The 18,631-nt window shown below is 62.3% G+C and overlaps 3 protein-coding genes across 3 annotated transcripts in view; 2 read left to right on the top strand and 1 right to left on the bottom strand.

Moving 5' to 3' along the window:
- The window catches only part of LOC127027936 (zinc finger protein 271-like), a 53,037-nt gene extending 43,343 nt beyond the window's left edge, over positions 1 to 9,694 (top strand). Inside the window, exon 6 of the mRNA XM_050913787.1 lies at positions 8,344 to 9,694. Coding sequence (XP_050769744.1) covers positions 8,344 to 9,475 — 1,132 coding nt within the window. The 3' untranslated portion in view covers positions 9,476 to 9,694. The remainder of the gene's footprint in view (positions 1 to 8,343) is intronic.
- On the bottom strand, positions 1,792 to 4,570 carry LOC127027940 (zinc finger protein 271-like). Its single transcript, XM_050913794.1, is given in 6 exon segments — positions 1,792 to 1,903; positions 1,988 to 3,296; positions 3,299 to 3,823; positions 3,865 to 3,975; positions 4,180 to 4,254; positions 4,537 to 4,570. Coding segments are annotated over 6 exon segments (2,166 nt in total).
- A 4,407-nt stretch (positions 9,695 to 14,101) lies between the features above and the next one.
- The window catches only part of LOC127027917 (zinc finger protein 696-like), a 5,357-nt gene continuing 827 nt past the window's right edge, over positions 14,102 to 18,631 (top strand). Inside the window, exons 1-4 of the mRNA XM_050913777.1 lie at positions 14,102 to 14,200; positions 14,602 to 14,676; positions 15,311 to 15,538; positions 17,245 to 18,625. Coding sequence (XP_050769734.1) covers positions 14,167 to 14,200; positions 14,602 to 14,676; positions 15,311 to 15,538; positions 17,245 to 18,625 — 1,718 coding nt within the window. The 5' untranslated portion in view covers positions 14,102 to 14,166. The remainder of the gene's footprint in view (positions 14,201 to 14,601; positions 14,677 to 15,310; positions 15,539 to 17,244; positions 18,626 to 18,631) is intronic.

Raw genomic sequence — 18,631 nt, 5'->3', positions numbered from 1 at the left:
GTTACTACCTGTTCCTCTTGCCGATATTTTAAACTTATTTTTTTTCAATAAACACGACGAGGCCTTCCCGTAGCATCTCCACACCTCTTGAATTATTTTGTTTTCCGCCGAAACCTTCCCAATTCCAAAGATTTCAGCAATTCCCGACTTTTCCAAAAGTCTTATTCCAGCTTTTTATCCTCTTTTGGGGAAAAAAATGTCATTCTCAGCCTTCTTTTTCTGCTGTATTTCTTTCGATGCTTTTATATTGTGCATGTAACCCTTTCTGTTTCTTTTAGTGTTTGGGGTTTGTTTTTTTTAAAATTTTTTAAAAAATGTCTTCTTTTATTTTCCCCCGCGAAGCCCTCGCTCCCCCGGTAATGGGGAGAAATCGGGAAATGGGAGAAATCGGGATTTCAGGCAGCAAAAAAAGCACCGCCGCCGCCTTTTCCCGATAGTACCGAAATACGCCGAATCCCGCTCCGAGGGACGGAGCAAAAGCAAACACAAAAAGTCAGGAAAATCAGTAATAATAATAATAAAAAAACCCCCACAAACCCACCACAAATGCATGAAAGTTTTTGCAAAGTCCGCCTGGAAAAGGAAAAAAAACCAAACAAACAACCCCACCCCAAAATATTCCATTAAGTGCCTGAAAAATGACGTCACAAAATCGCGTGGTTTTGCCCCAAAGTATTTTCTTTCCAAAAGGAAAAAAAAAAAAGTAATAAAAAAGAAAAGAAGAAAACCCCGACCGGCTCCGTTCTGAGGAATGACGTGGGATAAGACGAGCTCAGGGAGACGCCGCAGGAGACGGGGATGCGGAAATATCCCCGAGTCCCTCGTGGCAGCTCCCGGGCAGGCAGAGGGTGATGTGGCGGCAGGGGAACAAAAAAAAACCCCGTTTCAGCCGTTTTTTCTCCCAAAATGCTCCAAGGTGGAAGCAGAGGGTGGTACCCGGATGGGGGTGATGACGTGGACCTTCATCCGATGGGAAGCAGAGGGGCGAGGTGGGAAGATGCTCTTGGGAGGGCACCGACGGGAGACGCTGGGATGAGGGGTGGGGAGTGGGGGGAACTGGGATGGAAGTTGGGGTCCCGGTGTGGAGCTGGGGGGGGGACAACGCTGCGGGGGGAGCACCCAGTGCTGGCAGTGAGATCATTAATTAGCCATAACGGTTGAACAGCTCTGGGTGGGAACAAGTCCCCCAGCGCCGGGGCTTTGAGGTCAGCCCAGGATGGGTGTTGGGTGAGCGGCTGGGGAGGTTGGGAGGAGGATGGAGCCACAGCATGAGGGGGACTTCCCCATCCCCTAATTAGCGAGATCATTAATTAGCCATAAAGGCTGCAGGGCTCCAGGTAGGAATAAGCTCCCCAACGCTGAGGCTTTGAGGTCAATCTAGGATGGGTGTTGGGCGAGCAGCTGGGGAGGTTAGGAGGAGGATGGAGCTGGGGCTGCAGCCAGGGTCCCTCATGCCCCGCTTAGAGAGATCATTAATTAGCCACCAAGGCTGAACGGCTCTGGGCAGGAATCCCCAACGATGGGTCTTTGAGGTCAACCCAGGTTGGGTGTTGGGCGAGCAGCTGGGGAGGTAGGGAGGAGGATGGAGCTGGGGCCGCAGTCAGGGTTGGAGGAGCTGCCGCATCCCCTAATTAGTGAGTTCGTTAATTAACCACCAAGACTGAACAGCTCTGGGCAGGAACAAGCCCCCAACGATGGGTCTTTGAGGTCAACCCAAGGATGGGTGTTGGGCGAGCGGCTGGGCAGGGTGGGAGGAGCAGGGATGCAGCCGCCGACAGGGCTGGGCACCGCTCAGTTGATGAGCGACGAGGTCTGGGCGCCCGAGGCGGGGGCCGAGGGGAACGACGGGTGGGGGAAGGCGCGGGCGGGGAAGGAGAGCGCCCACGGCAGGTCCAGGGCGGGGCTGGAGAGGGAAGGGATGGGCAGGGGCGAGGGGGAGGCAGGGAAGGAGGGCAGCGAGGGGATGGGGGCCGCCGAGCCGCCCAACGGCGGCGAGAAGGCGGCGCCGGAGAAGGCGCCGGAGGGTGGCAGGGGGTTGCCAGCGGCGGCGGCGGCAGCGGTGGCTTTGGGCTTGTCCCCGGCGTGGGTGCGTTGGTGCCGGTTGAGGTGGGAGCTACGGCTGAAGCACTTGCCGCACTCGGGACACTTGTAGGGTTTCTCGCCGGTGTGGACGCGCTGGTGGATGGTGAGCTCGGATCGTTGGATGAAGCTCTTGCCGCACTCGGAGCATTGGTAGGGCTTCTCGCCGAGGTGGATGCGTTGGTGTTTGATGAGGTTGGAGGAGACGCTGAAGCATTTACCGCAGACGTTGCACTTGTAGGGTTTCTCCCCGGTGTGCATCCGGCGGTGTTTGGTGAGGTCCGACTTCTGGATGAAACCCTTCCCGCAATCGGGACACTTGTAGGGCTTCTCGCCAAGGTGGGTCCGTTGATGTTTGATGAGGTTGGAGCGGACGCTGAAGCTCTTCCCGCAATCCCCGCACTTGTAGGGTTTTTCTCCCGTATGCATCCGGCGATGCTTCACCAACGCTGAATTTTGCCCGAAGCTCTTCCCGCATTCGGGGCAGGTATAGGGTTTCTCCCCCGTCTGCGTCCCTTGGTGCTTGACATTCTCCGCCCGGTAAGTGAAGCTCTTCCCACATTCGCTGCACTTATGGGTCCTCTCCGGCGCCGGTCGGGCACGGGCACCCCAAAGAAAGCTCTTGCCGCAATCGGTGCACTTACAGGGTCGTTCACCGGTGCCGGTCAACAGCCGCCGGCGTTTGTTGGAGGCCAAGAAGCTTTTGCCACAATCGGTGCATTGGCAGGGTTGCTCGGCGCTGGCGTGGACGCGTTGGTGCCTCTCCAAGTGGGAACTCTGGGAGAAACTCTTCCCGCAATCCCCGCAACGGTAGGGTTTCTCACCCATATGGATACGCCGATGCCGGTCAAGATGGGAGCTCCAGGCAAAGCTCTTACCGCAATCACCGCATTGGTAGGGTTTGCCGGCGGCGTGGCTCCGTTGATGCTGCAGCAACGCCGCGTTCAAGCCGAAACCCTTCCCGCACTCCCCGCACTTGTAGGGCTTCTCGCCGGCGTGGGCGCGTCGGTGCTTGGCCAACGCCGCGCTCTTGGTGAAGCCCTTCCCGCATTCACCGCACTGCAAGGGCTTCTCGGGGGTTTTGGAGCCTTCGGCGCCGCGAGGAGCCGGGCAGCGACCGCAATCGGAGCAACGGCAAGCGGGTTCGCCGGCGACTGCGTGGGTACGGCGATGCCGGTCGAGGTGGGAGCTCCAACTGAAGCTCTTACCGCATTCGGGCAGGCGTAGGGCTTTTCGCCGGTGTGGATCCGGCGATGCCGCTCCAGATGCGAATTCCAGTTGAAACCCTTCCCGCAATCCCCACATTTGTAGGGTTTTTCCTCCAGGTGTAATTTTTGGTGCTTCACCAAACTGGCGCTGGCCGGGAAACTCTTCCCGCAGACGCCACATTGGCAAGGCGCCGCGCCGGCACCGGCGCCGGCATGCACCCGTTGATGTTGGATGAACGCCGAACCGACGCTGAAGGTCTTGCCGCAATCGGGGCACTTGTAGGGTTTATCGCCGGCGTGCCGGCGTTGATGGGTGATGAGGGTTGAGCTGAGCCGAAAACATTTCCCGCATTCGGGGCATTTATGGGGTCGTTCGGTCCCTCGCCGGCGTTTGTTGAAGGCTGAACCGAAAGCCAAAGCTTTGCCGCAGTCGTGGCAGCGGCTGTGGCCGAGCAAGCTCCGCGGGGGGAATTTCTTGAAGCCTCGGTGGCCCGATTTACCCTGTCGCTTGCCCGATGGCTTTCTGGGCTGGTTCTCTGGTTTTTGGGGACTGTCACCGGGCTTGTCCCCTCCGCACCGGTGGGGCTGGTCCCCTTGGGCTTCCCCGCCGGCGTCCCCGCGGTGTCCACCTTCTCCAGCTCGCCCGGTGGTGGGTCTTCCTCTTCGTTCTCGCTCAACAACCCATCATCTGCGGGGAAAAAAAAAAGGGGGTGAGGATCCGGCCCCGCCGCCGAAAACCCACCGGTTGATTGCCCGCATCCCTCCCGGTGTCGCGGCGGCCGTATCCGGCTGCTTTCCCATCTCCTGCACCCATCGCCCCACGGTTTCGAGCTTCCAAAACATGCTCCTGGTTATCACCGGCACCAACCCGGCATCGCGATCGGTGACTTACCGGATACCAACCCCCTCCTCCGGTGCGATTCGGCGAAGGCGGTGATCCGTGGCCAACTGATGGCGATTTCCTCGGCTAGGGGAGACGGTTGGATACCAGTTACGGCTCTTTCCACCCCCAAAAATTCTAACGCCAGGATGGGAATGGCCAAGGGCACCGGAGCCATAAAACCACGGCTGGAAATGGGGTCCTGGTTGAACCCCCCACCTCCCCGGCTCTATTTAAGCTCAATCCTGGCGATTTTGGTGTTTTTATACCATTATGAATTCAGCCACTAATTAAGGCCAATTAATTTAATTTTCTTCTCCTTGAATACTAATAAATTAGGGAGAAATTAGGGGAAATTAAGAGCCTCACCCAGGGAGATGACGCTCTCGTAGCTCTCCTGCATCTCGTCCCGGTGGTCCAGGCTCGTCCCGGTGCCGGCACGTTTTTGGGGGGGCGGGGGGGGCGTGGAGGGGTGTCTCACCGGTCCCTGCAATGCAAATGGCTCCGGTTCAGGTATTGGGGTCCACGGTGGGGGGAAGAGGGGGGCAACCCCCAAATTCGGTAAACCCCCCCCCCCAATGTCCGGCTGGATATAGGGACCATAAGGGGGGGCCTGCATCACCCTGGGGTGTCACGGCTGGGTGGCAATGGGTGCTGGGGTATGACCACCCGCCCCCCCACCTTTCAGGGTGTTTTGGGGTCCCTTCACGGGAAGGGACGTCCCCCCCCTGCCCCAATGCCCCCCCTGGAAGGTTGGGGGGGCATTTAAATAAGGGTTGGGGTGACCCCAGGGAGGGGGAATGGGGGGGGGGTTAAATGCAACCGAGGTGAAGGCCAGGGGTGGAAATTAAATCGGGGGGGGGGGTGTGGAAATTTAATTGGGGGGTGTGTGGAAATTTAATTGGGGGGGGTGGAAATTTAATGGGGGGGTGTGTGGAAATTTAATTGGGGAGGGGGGGCCCTGAAAATGCAACAGGACTGGAGGCAAAAAAGCAAATCGCGGCGGAATGCGAAGAGGGGAGAAATGGGGGGGTCCGGGGGGGGGGGAACGGCAGAGGTGGGTGCGGGGAGGATGGGTGGGTGGGTGGGAGTGTTGTGAAATGAAAATATGACGGAGGTGGGTGCCAGGAGGTTGGGGGGGGGGGATGAAAACAACGCGGCTGGATGCGAGGTGGGGGGGGGGTGGGTGTGAAAATCCGAGCGGGGTGGAGGAGGAGGAGGAGGAGGGGGTTTAAATAGAGGGGGGTGGGCGAGGGGATGTCCCCCCATCTCCCCAGGGAGGGGGTTTTCGGGGTGCAACCGGGCGGACTCCCCCCCCCCCCATCCCCGGGGGGGGGGGGGTCTCCCCCGTTACCTGGTACCGGGACGGGAGGGATGCGAAGGCGATGGAGCAACGGAGCGTTGAGGTTGGGGGGGGGGGACGGACACCCCCAGGGCCTGGAGGGGGGGTAGGGGGGAGGAAGAAGAGGAGGAGGGGGGAAATGGGGGGGTGGGGGGTGTGGGGAATGAGGGGTGGGGGAAAGAACCGAGGGTAAGGGGAGGGGGGGGGCGGCGGCGGCGGGGCTGTTGCACGCCGGCTCGGTGAGCCCCGGACACACAGGAAGGGGATGGAGCAACCGGGACCGGGGGAGGGGGGGCCCAGACAGGAAGGGGGGGGGGGAGTAAGGGGGAGGGGGGGGGGAAACTGGGGGGGGGGGGGGGGGGGGGAAGAGAGACGGGTGGAGGAAGGGGGGGGGGGGAACACACACAGACACACACACGGCCACGAGCTGAAGCCACCGGGACCCGAAGGGAACGGAGTCACCGGAGTCGCCTTTGTGGTTGTTGGGGGTCGCGTTGTCGCCGTCTTCTCCCCACCCACCCCCCCGCAACCTCCCCACCCCCCAAACCCCCCCCCGGGGTGGCAGGTAACGGAGAGTGGGTGCCCCCCCCCCCCCCCCCCCCCCCCCCCCCCCGCCGCCGCCGCCACCCCGGGGATGGGGGACGCTCCCGGCGCCGCCCGGCTTTGTCCCCGGGAGGGGAGAGGGGAGGGAGGGGGGGAGGGAGAGGGGGGGTCCCCTCCATCCCCCGGGGGGGGGGGGGGAAGAGGGGATGGGGGGATGGGGGTGGGGGGGAGGGGATCCTCCACCGACTCGCACCATCCCGGTGGGGAGCGGGGCTGGGGGGCCGGGGGGGGTCCCCTTCATCCTGCATCAGCCCTGGTGAGGATGGGGGGCTGGGGGGGGTCCCCTTCACCCTGCATCAGCCCTGGTGAGGATGGGGGCCAGGGGGTCCCCTCCATCCTGTATAGCCCCGGTAGGGAGTGGGGCTGGGGGGCTGGGGGGTCCCCTTCACCCTGCATCAGCCCTGGTGAGGATGGGGGGCTGGGGGGGTCCCCTCCATCCCGTATAGCCCCGGTGGGGAGTGGGGATGGGGGGCTGGGGGGGGCCCCTTCATCCTGCATCAGCCCTGGTGGGGATGGGGGCCGGGGGGTCCCCTCCATCCCGTATAGCCCCGGTGGGGAGCAGGGCTGGGGGGCTGGGGGGGGTCCCCTTCACCCTGCATCAGCCCTGGTGAGGATGGGGGGCCGGGGGGTCCCCTCCATCCCGTATAGCCCCGGTGGGGAGCAGGGCTGGGGGGCTGGGGGGTCCCCTTCACCCTGCATCAGCCCTGGTGAGGATGGGGGGCTGGGGGGTCCCCTCCATCCCGCATAGCCCCAGTGGGGAGTGGGGATGGGGGGCTGGGGGGGTCCCCTTCACCCTGCATCAGCCCTGGTGGGGATGGGGGCCGGGGGTCCCCTCCATCCCGTATAGCCCCAGTGGGGAGTGGGGCTGGGGGGCTGGGGGGGCCCCCTTCATCCTGCATCAGCCCTGGTGAGGATGGGGGCCGGGGGGGGTCCCCTTCACCCTGCAGCAGCCCTGGTGAGGATGGGGGGCTGGGGGGGGGTCCCCTTCACCCTGCAGCAGCCCTGGTGAGGATGGGGGGCTGGGGGGGGTCCCCTTCACCCTGCAGCAGCCCTGGTGAGGATGGGGGGCTGGGGGGTCCCCTCCATCCCGCATAGCCCCAGTGGGGAGCAGGGCTGGGGGGCTGGGGGGGGTCTCCTCCATCTTGCACCGCCTCGGTGGGGATTGGGGACCAGGGGGTCTCCTCCATCTCACACCGGCCCCGGGGTGCCCAGCGTGGTCCTACACCAGCACCCAGTGTCACCCACCAAGCTCCAGGAGCTGCCACCCCCATGCTGGCCTCTGGTGTCATGTCCCCGTCCCCGCCCCCCCCCCCTCAGCGTCACCCACGGAGCACGGGGACACGCCACAAACCGGGACCCCAAAACTCTTCCTCATGCCGGGTGCTGGGACCCCCCTCCCCCCATGCAACAGGGGGTGCACCCACCATCCCTGCTGAACCCCAGACTTCAACGAGCCCCCCCCCCCCCCCCCCGGCGATGTTTTTGGGGGGTGGGGGGGTGGGCAGCAGGACGGTGACGGGGTGCTCTTGGCTTTCCAGGGTCTCCGTGCCACCGGTCGAGGTGCGGGAACGGGCGATGGATCCCTGGGGGGCTGCGGAGCCGGAGCAGACGGTGCTTTTTGGGGTGACGGGGAGGAAGACGCCTACGACCCCCCGATGATGGAGAGTAAGTGTTGAGGATGGGGGGGGGGGGGTCCTCATTGCGCTCCGGCCTTGGGAAGGGGACGGAGACCCCCGCCCACGGGCACCCGGATCCCGCGGTGTGTCCCCCAAACGGAACCCGTGTCCTCGGTCCCCGCACCAAGGACGTGCCGAGAAGCTCAAAATTATGGGGTGCGCCAGCCCAGCCCCCTTGATGGTCCCATGGGAAGGGGGTCTCCATCCCTGTTAGCCCCCACCACTGGGATTGACCCCCATCTGCCCCCCCACCATCCCAGGGACACCGAGCGACCCCGAGACGGACCCCCCGACAACGGGCGACCCCGAGATCGTAGAGCTGGATACGGCCACTTTGTTGGGTCACCCCGAGGAGAGTTCACCGGGCGAACGGAGCCCGGGCCGGGAAACTTTGCGTTGGACCGTGGTCCAGCAGATCGATTCCCCCGGCGCGGCAGGAGGTCGGCGTGGCGGTAAAAGCGGATCGGGCGCTGGCGCCTTCTCCAACTTCAAGAGCATCATCGTGTTGCAGAAGAGTTACGAGTGCGGGGAATGCGGCAAGAGCTTCAGCTGCAGCTCCCACTTCAGCAAACACCGGCGGACCCACACCGGTGAGAAACCCTTCCTCTGCCTCCATTGTGGGAAGAGCTTCAACGTCAGCTCCAACCTCTACCGGCATCAACGGGCTCACGCCGCCGAACGGCCGGGTCCGCCGGCTCCGCCGGCGCGTCCCCGTGGGTTGCCGTATAAATGCGAGGAGTGTGGGAAGAGTTTTCGCCGTAACAAGGAGCTGGTGACCCACCAACGGTTGCACACCGGTCGCTTGCCCTTCCAATGCGGTCACTGCGGTAAGAGCTTCAGTTGGAGCTCCCATTTTGACCGGCACCAACGCGTCCATACCGGTGAGAAGCCCTACCAGTGCCCTGAATGCGGTAAGCGTTTTAGCCGTAGCTCCCACCTCTACCGGCACCAACGCACCCACGCCGGCGGTCGCTCTTACATCTGCACCTATTGCGGGCGTAGTTTTGGTAGCACCCTCCATTTTGACCGGCACCAACGCACTCACACCGGCCAACGACCGTACAAGTGCACCCTGTGCCGGAAAAGTTTTGGCGATGGGCCGGCGTTAGTCAAACACCAACGCCTTCATCTGGGTGATGGTCCTTTCCGTTGTGAAGAGTGCGGTAAAGCCTTCGGCGCCCGCGCCCAATACGCCCGGCATTGGCGTAGCCTCCACGGCGGCGGTGAGAAACCGTACCGTTGCGGTGATTGCGGGAAGAGTTTTTCCTGGAGCTCGCATTGGGAACGACATCAACGTATCCATACCGGCGAACGACCCTACCAATGCGGGGACTGCGGCAAACGTTTCGGCCGGACCTCCCATCTCTACCGGCATCAACGTACCCACGCCGGCGGGCAACCTCACATCTGTGCCGATTGCGGGAAGAGCTTCAACAGCACCCTACACTTCCATAAGCACCAGCGGGCTCACGCCGGTCCCCGGCACGCCTGTCCCGATTGCGGCAAGGCGTTTGCCGACAGTTCGGCGTTGGCTAAGCACCGACGGGCGCACGCCGGTGAGAAGCCTTTCCCTTGCCCGCAGTGCGGCCGGCGTTTCGGCGTCAGTTCCCATCTTCACCGTCATCTCCGTAGCCACGGCGAGGAGGAGCCAGCGGAGGAGCCGCCGGATGACCTCACGCCCCGTTAACCGGGGGACGGGGAGAGGGGGGGACATAGGGTTGACCCCCCGGGTGGCTCCCATCCCCCCACCACTGCCGCGGGGTGCCTAGCCCCTAGGCGTGATGGGTGCCACGGGGATGGGTGCTCCCAAGTCGGTGATGTCCGCGGGTGGCACCAACCCCGGCCCTGAGGACGTAGTTTTTGTAGGGTAGAGTAGGAAGGTAGGGTAGATAGGGGAGGATGGAGATGAGGCTGGGGGGCCAAGTGGGAATTGGGGGGGGTCCTCTCCAGAAAATCAGACCTAATCCTGCCAACGGACATCAGGACATCCCAACCGTGCTCCTTCTCCACGCGTAGTCCAGGAGAAACCACCTCCATGGGTGTTGGGGAGATGGTGCCGAGCGGCTGGGGAGGCACGGGGGGGGAAAAGGGGGTGGAGGCGATCCCACCGGCTCCTTGCCGAACTCAGAGAGACCCCAAAATATCTGAGGTGGCTTCATCCCTTGACCGTCCCACCTTCCCCATGCTGCCAGCCTTGACCAACACCCAAGGCCTGAGCCCTCCCAGCCACGCTTGGGGCGTGATGACGCCATCTACCAAACGACACCATTTGGGGCAAAATATCCCAATTTTGCGGCTTCGTTGTTGAGAAACAAGCTCGGGCGTTCGCCCCCGGCGGCTCCCAGCCCCGCGCCGCGGTTTGGCCGCCGGCGATGCTTCGTTACGGACCCGGCGTTGAGTGGTTTAATTTAATGTATTTATTGTATTTATTCAGCGGGAGTCCACCTGCGGTTGGAGGAACCCCAACCGCGTTGGGGTGCGCCGGAGGCTGTTGGGGACAGGAGGTGGGACAAGGGAGGGGGGGGGGGGTTTGTCCCCAAGCCAGTGCGGGGATGCTCGTGGCTTCTCTTGGCTTGATCAATCGACCTCCAGGCAAAGGAGGTTCCTGGTGGGAACCCATGGGTGATGGGGAGGAGGTAGCACCACCCACGGCTGGAAACAAACCCCCAGGAGATCACGGGGAGCGTCACCTGCAGGGATTTCCCAGCTGAAAAGAAGCGAACGCTTGGGGTGAAAACTTCAGGGATGGGAGCAGGACACAAATCCGGGGATTTCCTGGCATTTTTGGGGTCGCGGCCGTGCCGGCTGCCTGGTCCGTCTCTTTCCAAGATGAGCAGGAGCTGTGTTTGTATTGTGAATAAAAATAGACTAGCGTAAAACCCGACGGGTGGCTTCTGCTTCTCCTTGGAGGAGCTGCGAATCCCAGCTCTTCCCGTGCGGATAAACCAGAGGTTTGGGGAGATCGCCTTTGGTGGGGTGTCCAAAAATAACCCTTCCCATCCTGGGAAAACTCAACCAGCCCGGCAGCCTGTACCGGTTCATGGTCTCGTGGTTGAGTGGTGGTGATGGTGTGTCACCTGCCAAGAGGTGAAAGGTTGGGGCTACGTGTGTGTGTCCCCCGACCTGTGGTGTGTCCCCCAGGATGTCCCATGCTTTTGAAGGTTCCCCCCCCCACTTCCCGGCAGTGTCCCACGCCGACGCTGACTGGGTTGTCCCAAATACACCCAACCCCCAACACCCAAAAGCCTTCTCATTGGGTCCAGGAGGATCTCCAAGGAAGAAGATCCTCTGCCTTCATTGGGTCAAGAGACCTTCATTTGGTCAAGAGAGGATCTCCAAGGAGGGAGATTCTCCTCCCTCATTGGGTACTGGGTGGATCTCCAAGGGGGGAGATCTTCTGCGGTCACTGGGTCTAGAGAAGGTCTCCAAGGAGGGAGATCCTCTGCCTTCGTTGGGTCCAGGGAGGTTCTCCAAGGAGGAAGATCCTCTGCCTTCGTTGGGTCCAGGGAGGTTCTCCAAGGAGGAAGATCCTCTGCCTTCATTGGGTCCAGGGAGGTTCTCCAAGGAGGAAGATCCTCTGCCTTCGTTGGGTCCAGGGAGGTTCTCCAAGGAGGAAGATCCTCTGCCTTCATTGGGTCCAGGGAGGTTCTCCAAGGAGGAAGATCCTCTGCCTTCTTTGGGTCCAGAGAGGATCTGCCCTGAGGACATCCCCCACGCACCCTCAAGCTTTTAGGGGTCCCCGGGCAAGCAGCTGCCTCCTCTGAACGTGTGGCCAGGACAGAGGGGCCCTGCATCACTGCCAGACCCTGCCTGCTACCGCTCTCCTGGTGTGGAGTCTCCAGTGTCCTCCGCTGTGGTTGAGCTTCGAAGGAGAGTCCATCCTCGAGTTTCCTTGGGACATGGCCCCCGGTTTCCTTGGGATGTGGGCATCTCCTTGGGCAACTCTTTGGGCATCTCCTTGGGCATCCTGGGCATCTCCTTGGGCAACTCCTTGGGCATCTCCTTGGGCAAAAAAACAACTTGGGCATCTCCTTGGGCAACTCTTTGGGCATCTCCTTGGGCATCCTGGGCATCTCCTTGGGCATCTCCTTGGGCATCTCCTTGGGCAAAAAAACAACTTGGGCATCTCCTTGGGCAACTCCTTGGACATCTCCTTGGGCATCTTGGGCAACTCCTTGGGCAACTCCTTGGGCATCTTCTTGGGCATCTCCTTGGGCAACAAACAACTTGGGCATCTCCTTGGGCAACAACTTGGGCAACAACTTGGGCATCCTGGGCAACTCCTTGGGCAACTCCTTCGGCATCTTCTTGGGCAACAAACAACTTGGGCATCTCCTTGGGCAACAACTTGGGCATCTCCTTGGGCATCCTGGGCAACTCCTTGGGCAACTCCTTGGCCATCTCCTTGGGCATCCTGGGCAACTCCTGGGGCATCTCCTTGGGCATCTCCTTGGGCATCCTGGGCAACTCCTTGGGCATCTCCTTGGGCAACAACTTGGGCATCTCCCTGGGCAACTCCTTGGGCAACAACTTGGGCATTTCCTGGGGCATCCTGGGCAACTCTTTGGGCAACTCCTTCGGCATCTCCTTGGACATCTTCTTGGGCATCTCCTTGGGCAACAACTTGGGCATCTCCTTGGGCATCCTGGGCAACTCCTTGGGCAACTCCTTGGACTTCTCCTTGGGCATCCTGGGCAACTCCTTGGGCATCAAACAACTTGGGCATCTCCTTGGGCAACAACTTGGGCAACTCCTTGGGCATCCTGGGCAAGTCCTTGGGCAACTCCTTGGGCATCTTCTTGGGCATCTCCTTGGGCAACAACTTGGGCAACTCCTTGGGCATCTCCTTGGCAAGGGGGCCGCAGCATTAGCCCCCAAGGGTACATCTGCCCCCACTTCCGAAGGCTGATGGATCTGGGGCTCCGGACCCCCACGTTTAACCCCCTTCCCTCTCCTTAGAGGGTCCCTAAGGATATCCAGGGCAAGATGGGACAGAGTTGGGGGGCAGGGGGCAGCGGGGTGAGCCCCCCCACCCCCTACCCCCCCCACCCCCCCCCCACCCAACAGCATCCTTCGGTAGGGATTCTCCAGTGTCTAATATGGGGGTCGAGCTCGCGTGGGGGCGGTGGGGGGCACGGAGGGGGTGGGGGTGAAACCAGGCTCCGGGGAGGGGGCGGTGCAGGCAGGGTGGGCTCGGGGTGGGGGGTGTGGGTGTCGGGGGGGGGGTGAACCGGAGGCGGGGGCCGCTAGAGGGCCCTGGCTGGTGCTGGAGGAGGAGGAGGAGGAGGAGGAGGAGGAGGAGGAGGAGGAGGGCGGCCACGGCTTCACTGTATCCGGGTCACACGGGGAGCCGCCTCCACCGGGACCGGTGCTCGGCGAGGAGAAGTCCCCGGAGCCCGGGGGGGAGCCCCGGGAACCCGGGCTGTGCACCCCCCCCACCCCCTCACCTCCCCCCCGCAGGTAACCGGGGGTCCCCCCCCCCCCATAGCCTCCCCCTCCCCCCCCCCGCCCCGGGCTGCTCGCTGGTTGCACCACCCCCCCCCCCCCATCCCCACCCCCCCACCCCCGACCCTGCTGGGTGCCCCAAATTCTGGGGGGGTGGGGGGGGGGCGTCTCCGGGGTGGGGGGGTGGGGGGGGAGATGGGGGTGCAGCGGTGAGAGAGCATGGGCACCCCAAAAGAGTGGGGGAGCAGCCCCTGGGCACCCCAAAGAGTAGGCACATCCCCCGGGCACCCCAAAGAGTCGGGGAGCAGCCCCTGGGCACCCCAAAGAGTGGGGTGCATCCCCTAGGCACCCCAAAGAGCAGGCACATCCCCTAGGCACCCCAAAGAGTGGGGGAGCAGCCCCTGGGTACCCCCAAAGAGTGGGGTGCACCCCCTGGGTACACCGGAGAGCTGGGGAGCAGCCGCTGGGGACCCCGAAAAGGAGGGGAGCACCCCCTCTGGGCACCCCCAAAGAGTGGGCGAGCAGCCCCTGGGCACCCCCAAAGAGCAGGCGCATCCCCTGGGCACCCCAAAAATCGGGTGAACAGCTACTGGGGACCCCAAAGAGCAGGGGAGCACCCCCTGGGCACCCCAAAAAGTGGGGTGCATCCCCTGGGCATCACTTTAGAACAGGGCACGCAGCTCCGGACACTGTGGGGATCGGGGTGCAGAGCCCTGGAAAATTTGGGGAGCAAGGGGGGAGACACACACAGCCTCCCCTCTCCTTCCCCCCAGCCCCTCCATAGAGAAAAGGGGGTGGGGGGTTTTGGGGTGCTAACGGGGACGGGGGGGGTTGTCTCTTGCTGTTGCAGGGACCGGACTTTTGGTTGTGGGGTGACGCCACCCACCTGTGACCCCCCCGAGACCCCCGGTCCCCCCATTTTTCGGGGCCACCATGCAGGAGAACTACGAGAACGTGATTTCCTTGGGTAAGGGGCATGGAGGGACCCCGGGATGTCCCAGTTTTGGGGGGGGGGGGGGCGTTGGGGTCATTTTGGGGGTCCCCAGTGCCATTGTCACCCCATGTGTAGGTTGGGGCGCCCCCAGCCCCATGGCACACTGCCACGATTTTGGGGGGGGGGGCCACAAGCATCCCATGGACTCAGGGTGGGTTTTGGGGGTCGGGTACCCCATGCTGCCTCAGTTTCCCTCACCACGGTGAATTGGAGCTGGCGGAAGCATATTTTGCCCAAACATGGAGCATTTCATCCCAAAACAGAGGGTCTCTTGGTTGGGGGGGGGTGGGGGGGGTGGGGGGGGTGGAAATGGGGGTGATGGAGCCCATCACCGGGGCGTCTGGGCGCCTGAGGACCAACCTTCTTCCCGGCAGCGGAGGAGATCGCCATCAGCTGGCCCCGCATCACCGCCTTCGCCGAGTCCCACCGGAGGCGAGGGCTGGTGTCGGGTAAGTCTTGGGGTTCAGGGGGGACATCCCCCCGCAAAATTTGGGTGAATCCCTTTGGTTTTTGGAGACCCGTCAAAATCGGGTGAATTCCTTTGGTTTTTGGGCAGCGCCCAAATTTGGGTGAATTCTGTCGGTTTTTGGGGACCCCTCAGAATTGGGTGAACTCCTTAGGTTTTTGGGGGGACCCCAAATTCGGGTGAATTCCTTGGGTTGTTGGGGACCTCCAAATTGGGGTGGATTCTTTAGGTTTTAGGGGATGCCCCAAATTTGGGTGAATCCCTTAGGTACTGAAGACCCCTGAAATTGGGTGAATTCTTTAGGTTTTTGGGGATGCCTCAAAATTGGGTGAATTCTTTAGGTTTTGGAGACCCCCCCCCAAATTTGGGTGAATTCCTTGGGTTGTTGGCGACCTCCAAAGTTCGGTGAATCCCTTAGGTTTTGAAGACCCCCCCAAATCTGGGTGAATCCCTTAGGTTTTTGGAGACATCCCCCCCCCCCCCCCAATTTGGATGAATTGGGGGCCCCTCAAATTTAGGTGAATCCCTTAGGATTTGGGGGGGGACACCCCACCTCCACCCCCCAAATTTGGGTGAATTCCTCAGGTTTTTGGGGGGTCTAACGGTGGTTTTTCCAGGCGTGGAAGCAGAGGGTGAGCAGGGTCAACCGGAACCCACCCAGATCCAACCTTCGGCGGGGGCCGGCTCCAGCGATGGGGGGGTGAACCCCGATTTACGCCGTCAGTTGGGCCTGATCCTGCAAACGGCCGGCAGGAGCCAAGTGGAGAAGATGTTGCGGGAGCTGGTGCGGGAGCAGGGGCAGGGGGGGAAGCGCCGGAGCCGCAAGAAAACACCCAAGGATGGAGGTAAATTTGAGGGGAAACACCACCCCACCCACCCCCCCTCCCCGAGACCCTCCCCAAGACCCCTCTCGTTTTGGGGAGCACCCCATGGGAAGTGAGGTGGGGGCAGGTTTTGGGGTTCGGTGCTGGTTTTTCAGAGAATCATGGAATGGTTTGGGTTGGAAGGGACCTTTGAAGGTCATCTACTCCACGACCAAGGACATCTTCAACCACATCAGGTTGCTCAAAGCCCCGTCCGTAGCATCACAGAAGGGTTTGGGTTGGAAGGGACCTTTGAAGGTCATCTACTCCACGACCAAGGACATCTTCAACCACATCAGGTTGCTCAAAGCCCCGTCCGTAGCATCACAGAAGGGTTTGGGTTGGAAGGGACCTTTGAAGGTCATCTACTCCATGACCAAGGACATCTTCAACCAGACCAGGTTGCTCAAAGCCCCGTCCAACCTGACCTTGAACACTTCCAGGGACGGGGAGACATCTCCAACCTCTTTGGGCAACCTCTTCTGGTGTCTCACCACCCTCAGCGTAAAGAATTTCTTCCTTAAACCAAAATTTCCCCTTTTTTAGCTTAAAACCCTTCCCCCCTTGGCCTAGCGCTCCGGGCCCTATCCAAAACTCGGTCCCCGGAAGGACTGCGAGGCCACCGCGAGCTCTCCCCGGAGCCTCCTCTTCTCCAGGCTGACCGACCCCAACTCTCTCAGCCTGGCCTCGCAGCGGAGGCCTCCCAGCCCTCCGATCGGCTTCCTGGCCTCCTCCGGCCTCGCTCCAACAGCTCCGGGGCCTCCTCGCTCCCGAGGAGCCCCGGCTGCCGTGCTCCAGGCGGGCTCTCGCCGGAGCAGAAGGGGGAGCGTCACCTCCCTCGGCCTGCCGGCCACGCTTCTGCTGCCGCGGCCCGGGAGAGGGTCGGCTTTCGGGGCTGCCGGCGCACGTTTGCCGCCTCCCGTCCGCTTTTTCATCCGCCGAGTCCTTCTCCGCTCTCCAGCCCTTCATCCCCCAGCCCGGCTCCGCGTTCGGGATCGCCCCGAGCCGGGCGCAGGACCTCGCACGTGGCCTGGTTGAACCTCGGGAGGTTCGCCCGGGCCCACCTCTCCAGCCTCTCCAGGTCCCTCTGGATGGGTCCCGTCCCTCTCGAGCATCAACCACCCCGCTCAGCTTGGGGGCACCCCCACACTGGCCCTCGATCCCACCACCTATGTGGGCGATGAAGATACTGGTCCCAGTAAGGACCCTTGAGGGCCACCACTCGTCACTGGTCTCCATCCGGCCACGGAGCCGTTGACCACGACTCTTTGGATCCCCCCAATTCCCGATCCACCGAATGGTCCATCCATCAACTCCATCCAACTGGGAGAGGAGGGCGTTGTGGAGGACCATGTCGAAGGGACGATGGTGGCACGTGTCATTGATGAAGAAACGGGACAGTACTGGTCCCAGTAAGGACCCCTGAGGGCCACCACTCATCACTGGTCTCCATCCGGCCACGGAGCCGTTGACCACAACTCTTTGGATCCCCCTCAATTCCTGATCCACCAAACGGTCCACCCATCAACTCCGTCTCTCTCCAACTGGGAGAGAAGGACGTTGTGGGGGACCATGTCGAAGGCCTTCCAGAAGTCCGGATAGATGATGTTTCCCATGTTGGGGGGCTTAAAAATAATTTTGGGGGGTGTTGTGCCGGGAGGGGCTCATGGTTTCTCGCTACGGTGCAGGTGCCGGCGCCGGGAGCGGGACGGAGGAGGATTCAGCACTGCGGGACGGCGAGGAGACGGCGCTGGAGGATGCCGATCAGCACCAAAGCGGGGGTCAGGCAGGTGAAACCCCTGCCGCCGGTAAAGGGAACGCGGGCAAGAAGGGCGGCGCGGCATCGCCGGCATCCCGGGGTGGTTGTGCCGAATGCGGGATGCGGAACCGGTCGCAGAGTCCGGTAAAGCCGCGGCGGTGCACCGAGTGCGGGCGGCGATGTCGGCAATCGGCCCGGCAGCCGGAGCGCGGTGGGGAGAAGCCGCACCGGTGCGGTGACTGTGGCAAAGGCTTCAGCCGAGGGTCCAACCTTGCCCAGCACCGGCGTATCCACACTGGTGAACGGCCTCACCGTTGTGGTGATTGCGGCAAAGGCTTCATCCAGCGCTCCGACCTGGAGCGGCACCGGCGGATTCACACTGGCGAACGGCCGTACCCTTGCGGCGACTGTGGCAAACGATTCAGCGTCAGCTCCCACCTCGACCGGCATCGCCGTACCCATGCCGGTGGACCCGGTCCACCCGCCCAACCCCGTGCCCGTCCTCGACCGCCTCCACCGGAGGGGTCACCGGCTCCTCACCGCTGCCCCGAATGCGGTAAGAGCTTCGCCCAACGCTCCGCTTTAGCCAAACACCGTAAGACCCACAGCGGCGAACGGCCTCACCGCTGTGGCGATTGCGGTAAGAGCTTCAGCCGAGGCTCCAACCTTACCCAACACCGGCGCATCCATACCGGCGAACGGCCGTTTGCTTGCGGCGACTGCGGCAAAAGTTTCATCCAACGCTCCGACCTGGAACGGCATCAACGGGTACACACTGGCGAACGACCCTATACCTGTGCCGAATGCGGTAAGAGCTTCAGCGTCAGCTCCCACCTCGACCGGCACCAGAAGATCCACGCGGCCGAACGGGCATCCTACCGTTGCCCCGAACATCTAGCCGGCTTCTTGGCCGCTCACCGACACGGTCGCCTCTTCCAATGCGCCCAATGCGGGCGATGTTTCAGTCAAGGCGCCGCGTTGCTCAAGCATCAACGTGCCCACGGTGCCGGAGGAACCGGGGGGCAGCCCCCCAAGTGCCCGGATTGTGGGAAGAACCGGGGTGGCACGGTAGGGTTACGTCCCCGCGGTCAGCAATGTATGGATTGCGGGAGGGAATCGGATACCGGCGACAGTGAAACGGCACCGGCGGTACCGCCGGAGAAACCCTATAAGTGCGGGGAATGCGGGAAGGGTTTTGGGCAACGTTCGGCGCTGGTTAAACACCGGCGTATCCATACCGGAGAGAAACCCTACGCCTGCGGGGATTGCGGGAAGGGTTTCATCCAGAAGTCGGACCTGACCATCCATTCGCCGGA

Source organism: Gymnogyps californianus, unplaced genomic scaffold, assembly GCF_018139145.2.
Source record: "Gymnogyps californianus isolate 813 unplaced genomic scaffold, ASM1813914v2 HiC_scaffold_107, whole genome shotgun sequence".
In the NCBI taxonomy this organism is placed as follows: Eukaryota; Metazoa; Chordata; class Aves; order Accipitriformes; family Cathartidae; genus Gymnogyps; species Gymnogyps californianus.
This window is presented reverse-complemented; position numbering and strand designations above follow the sequence as displayed.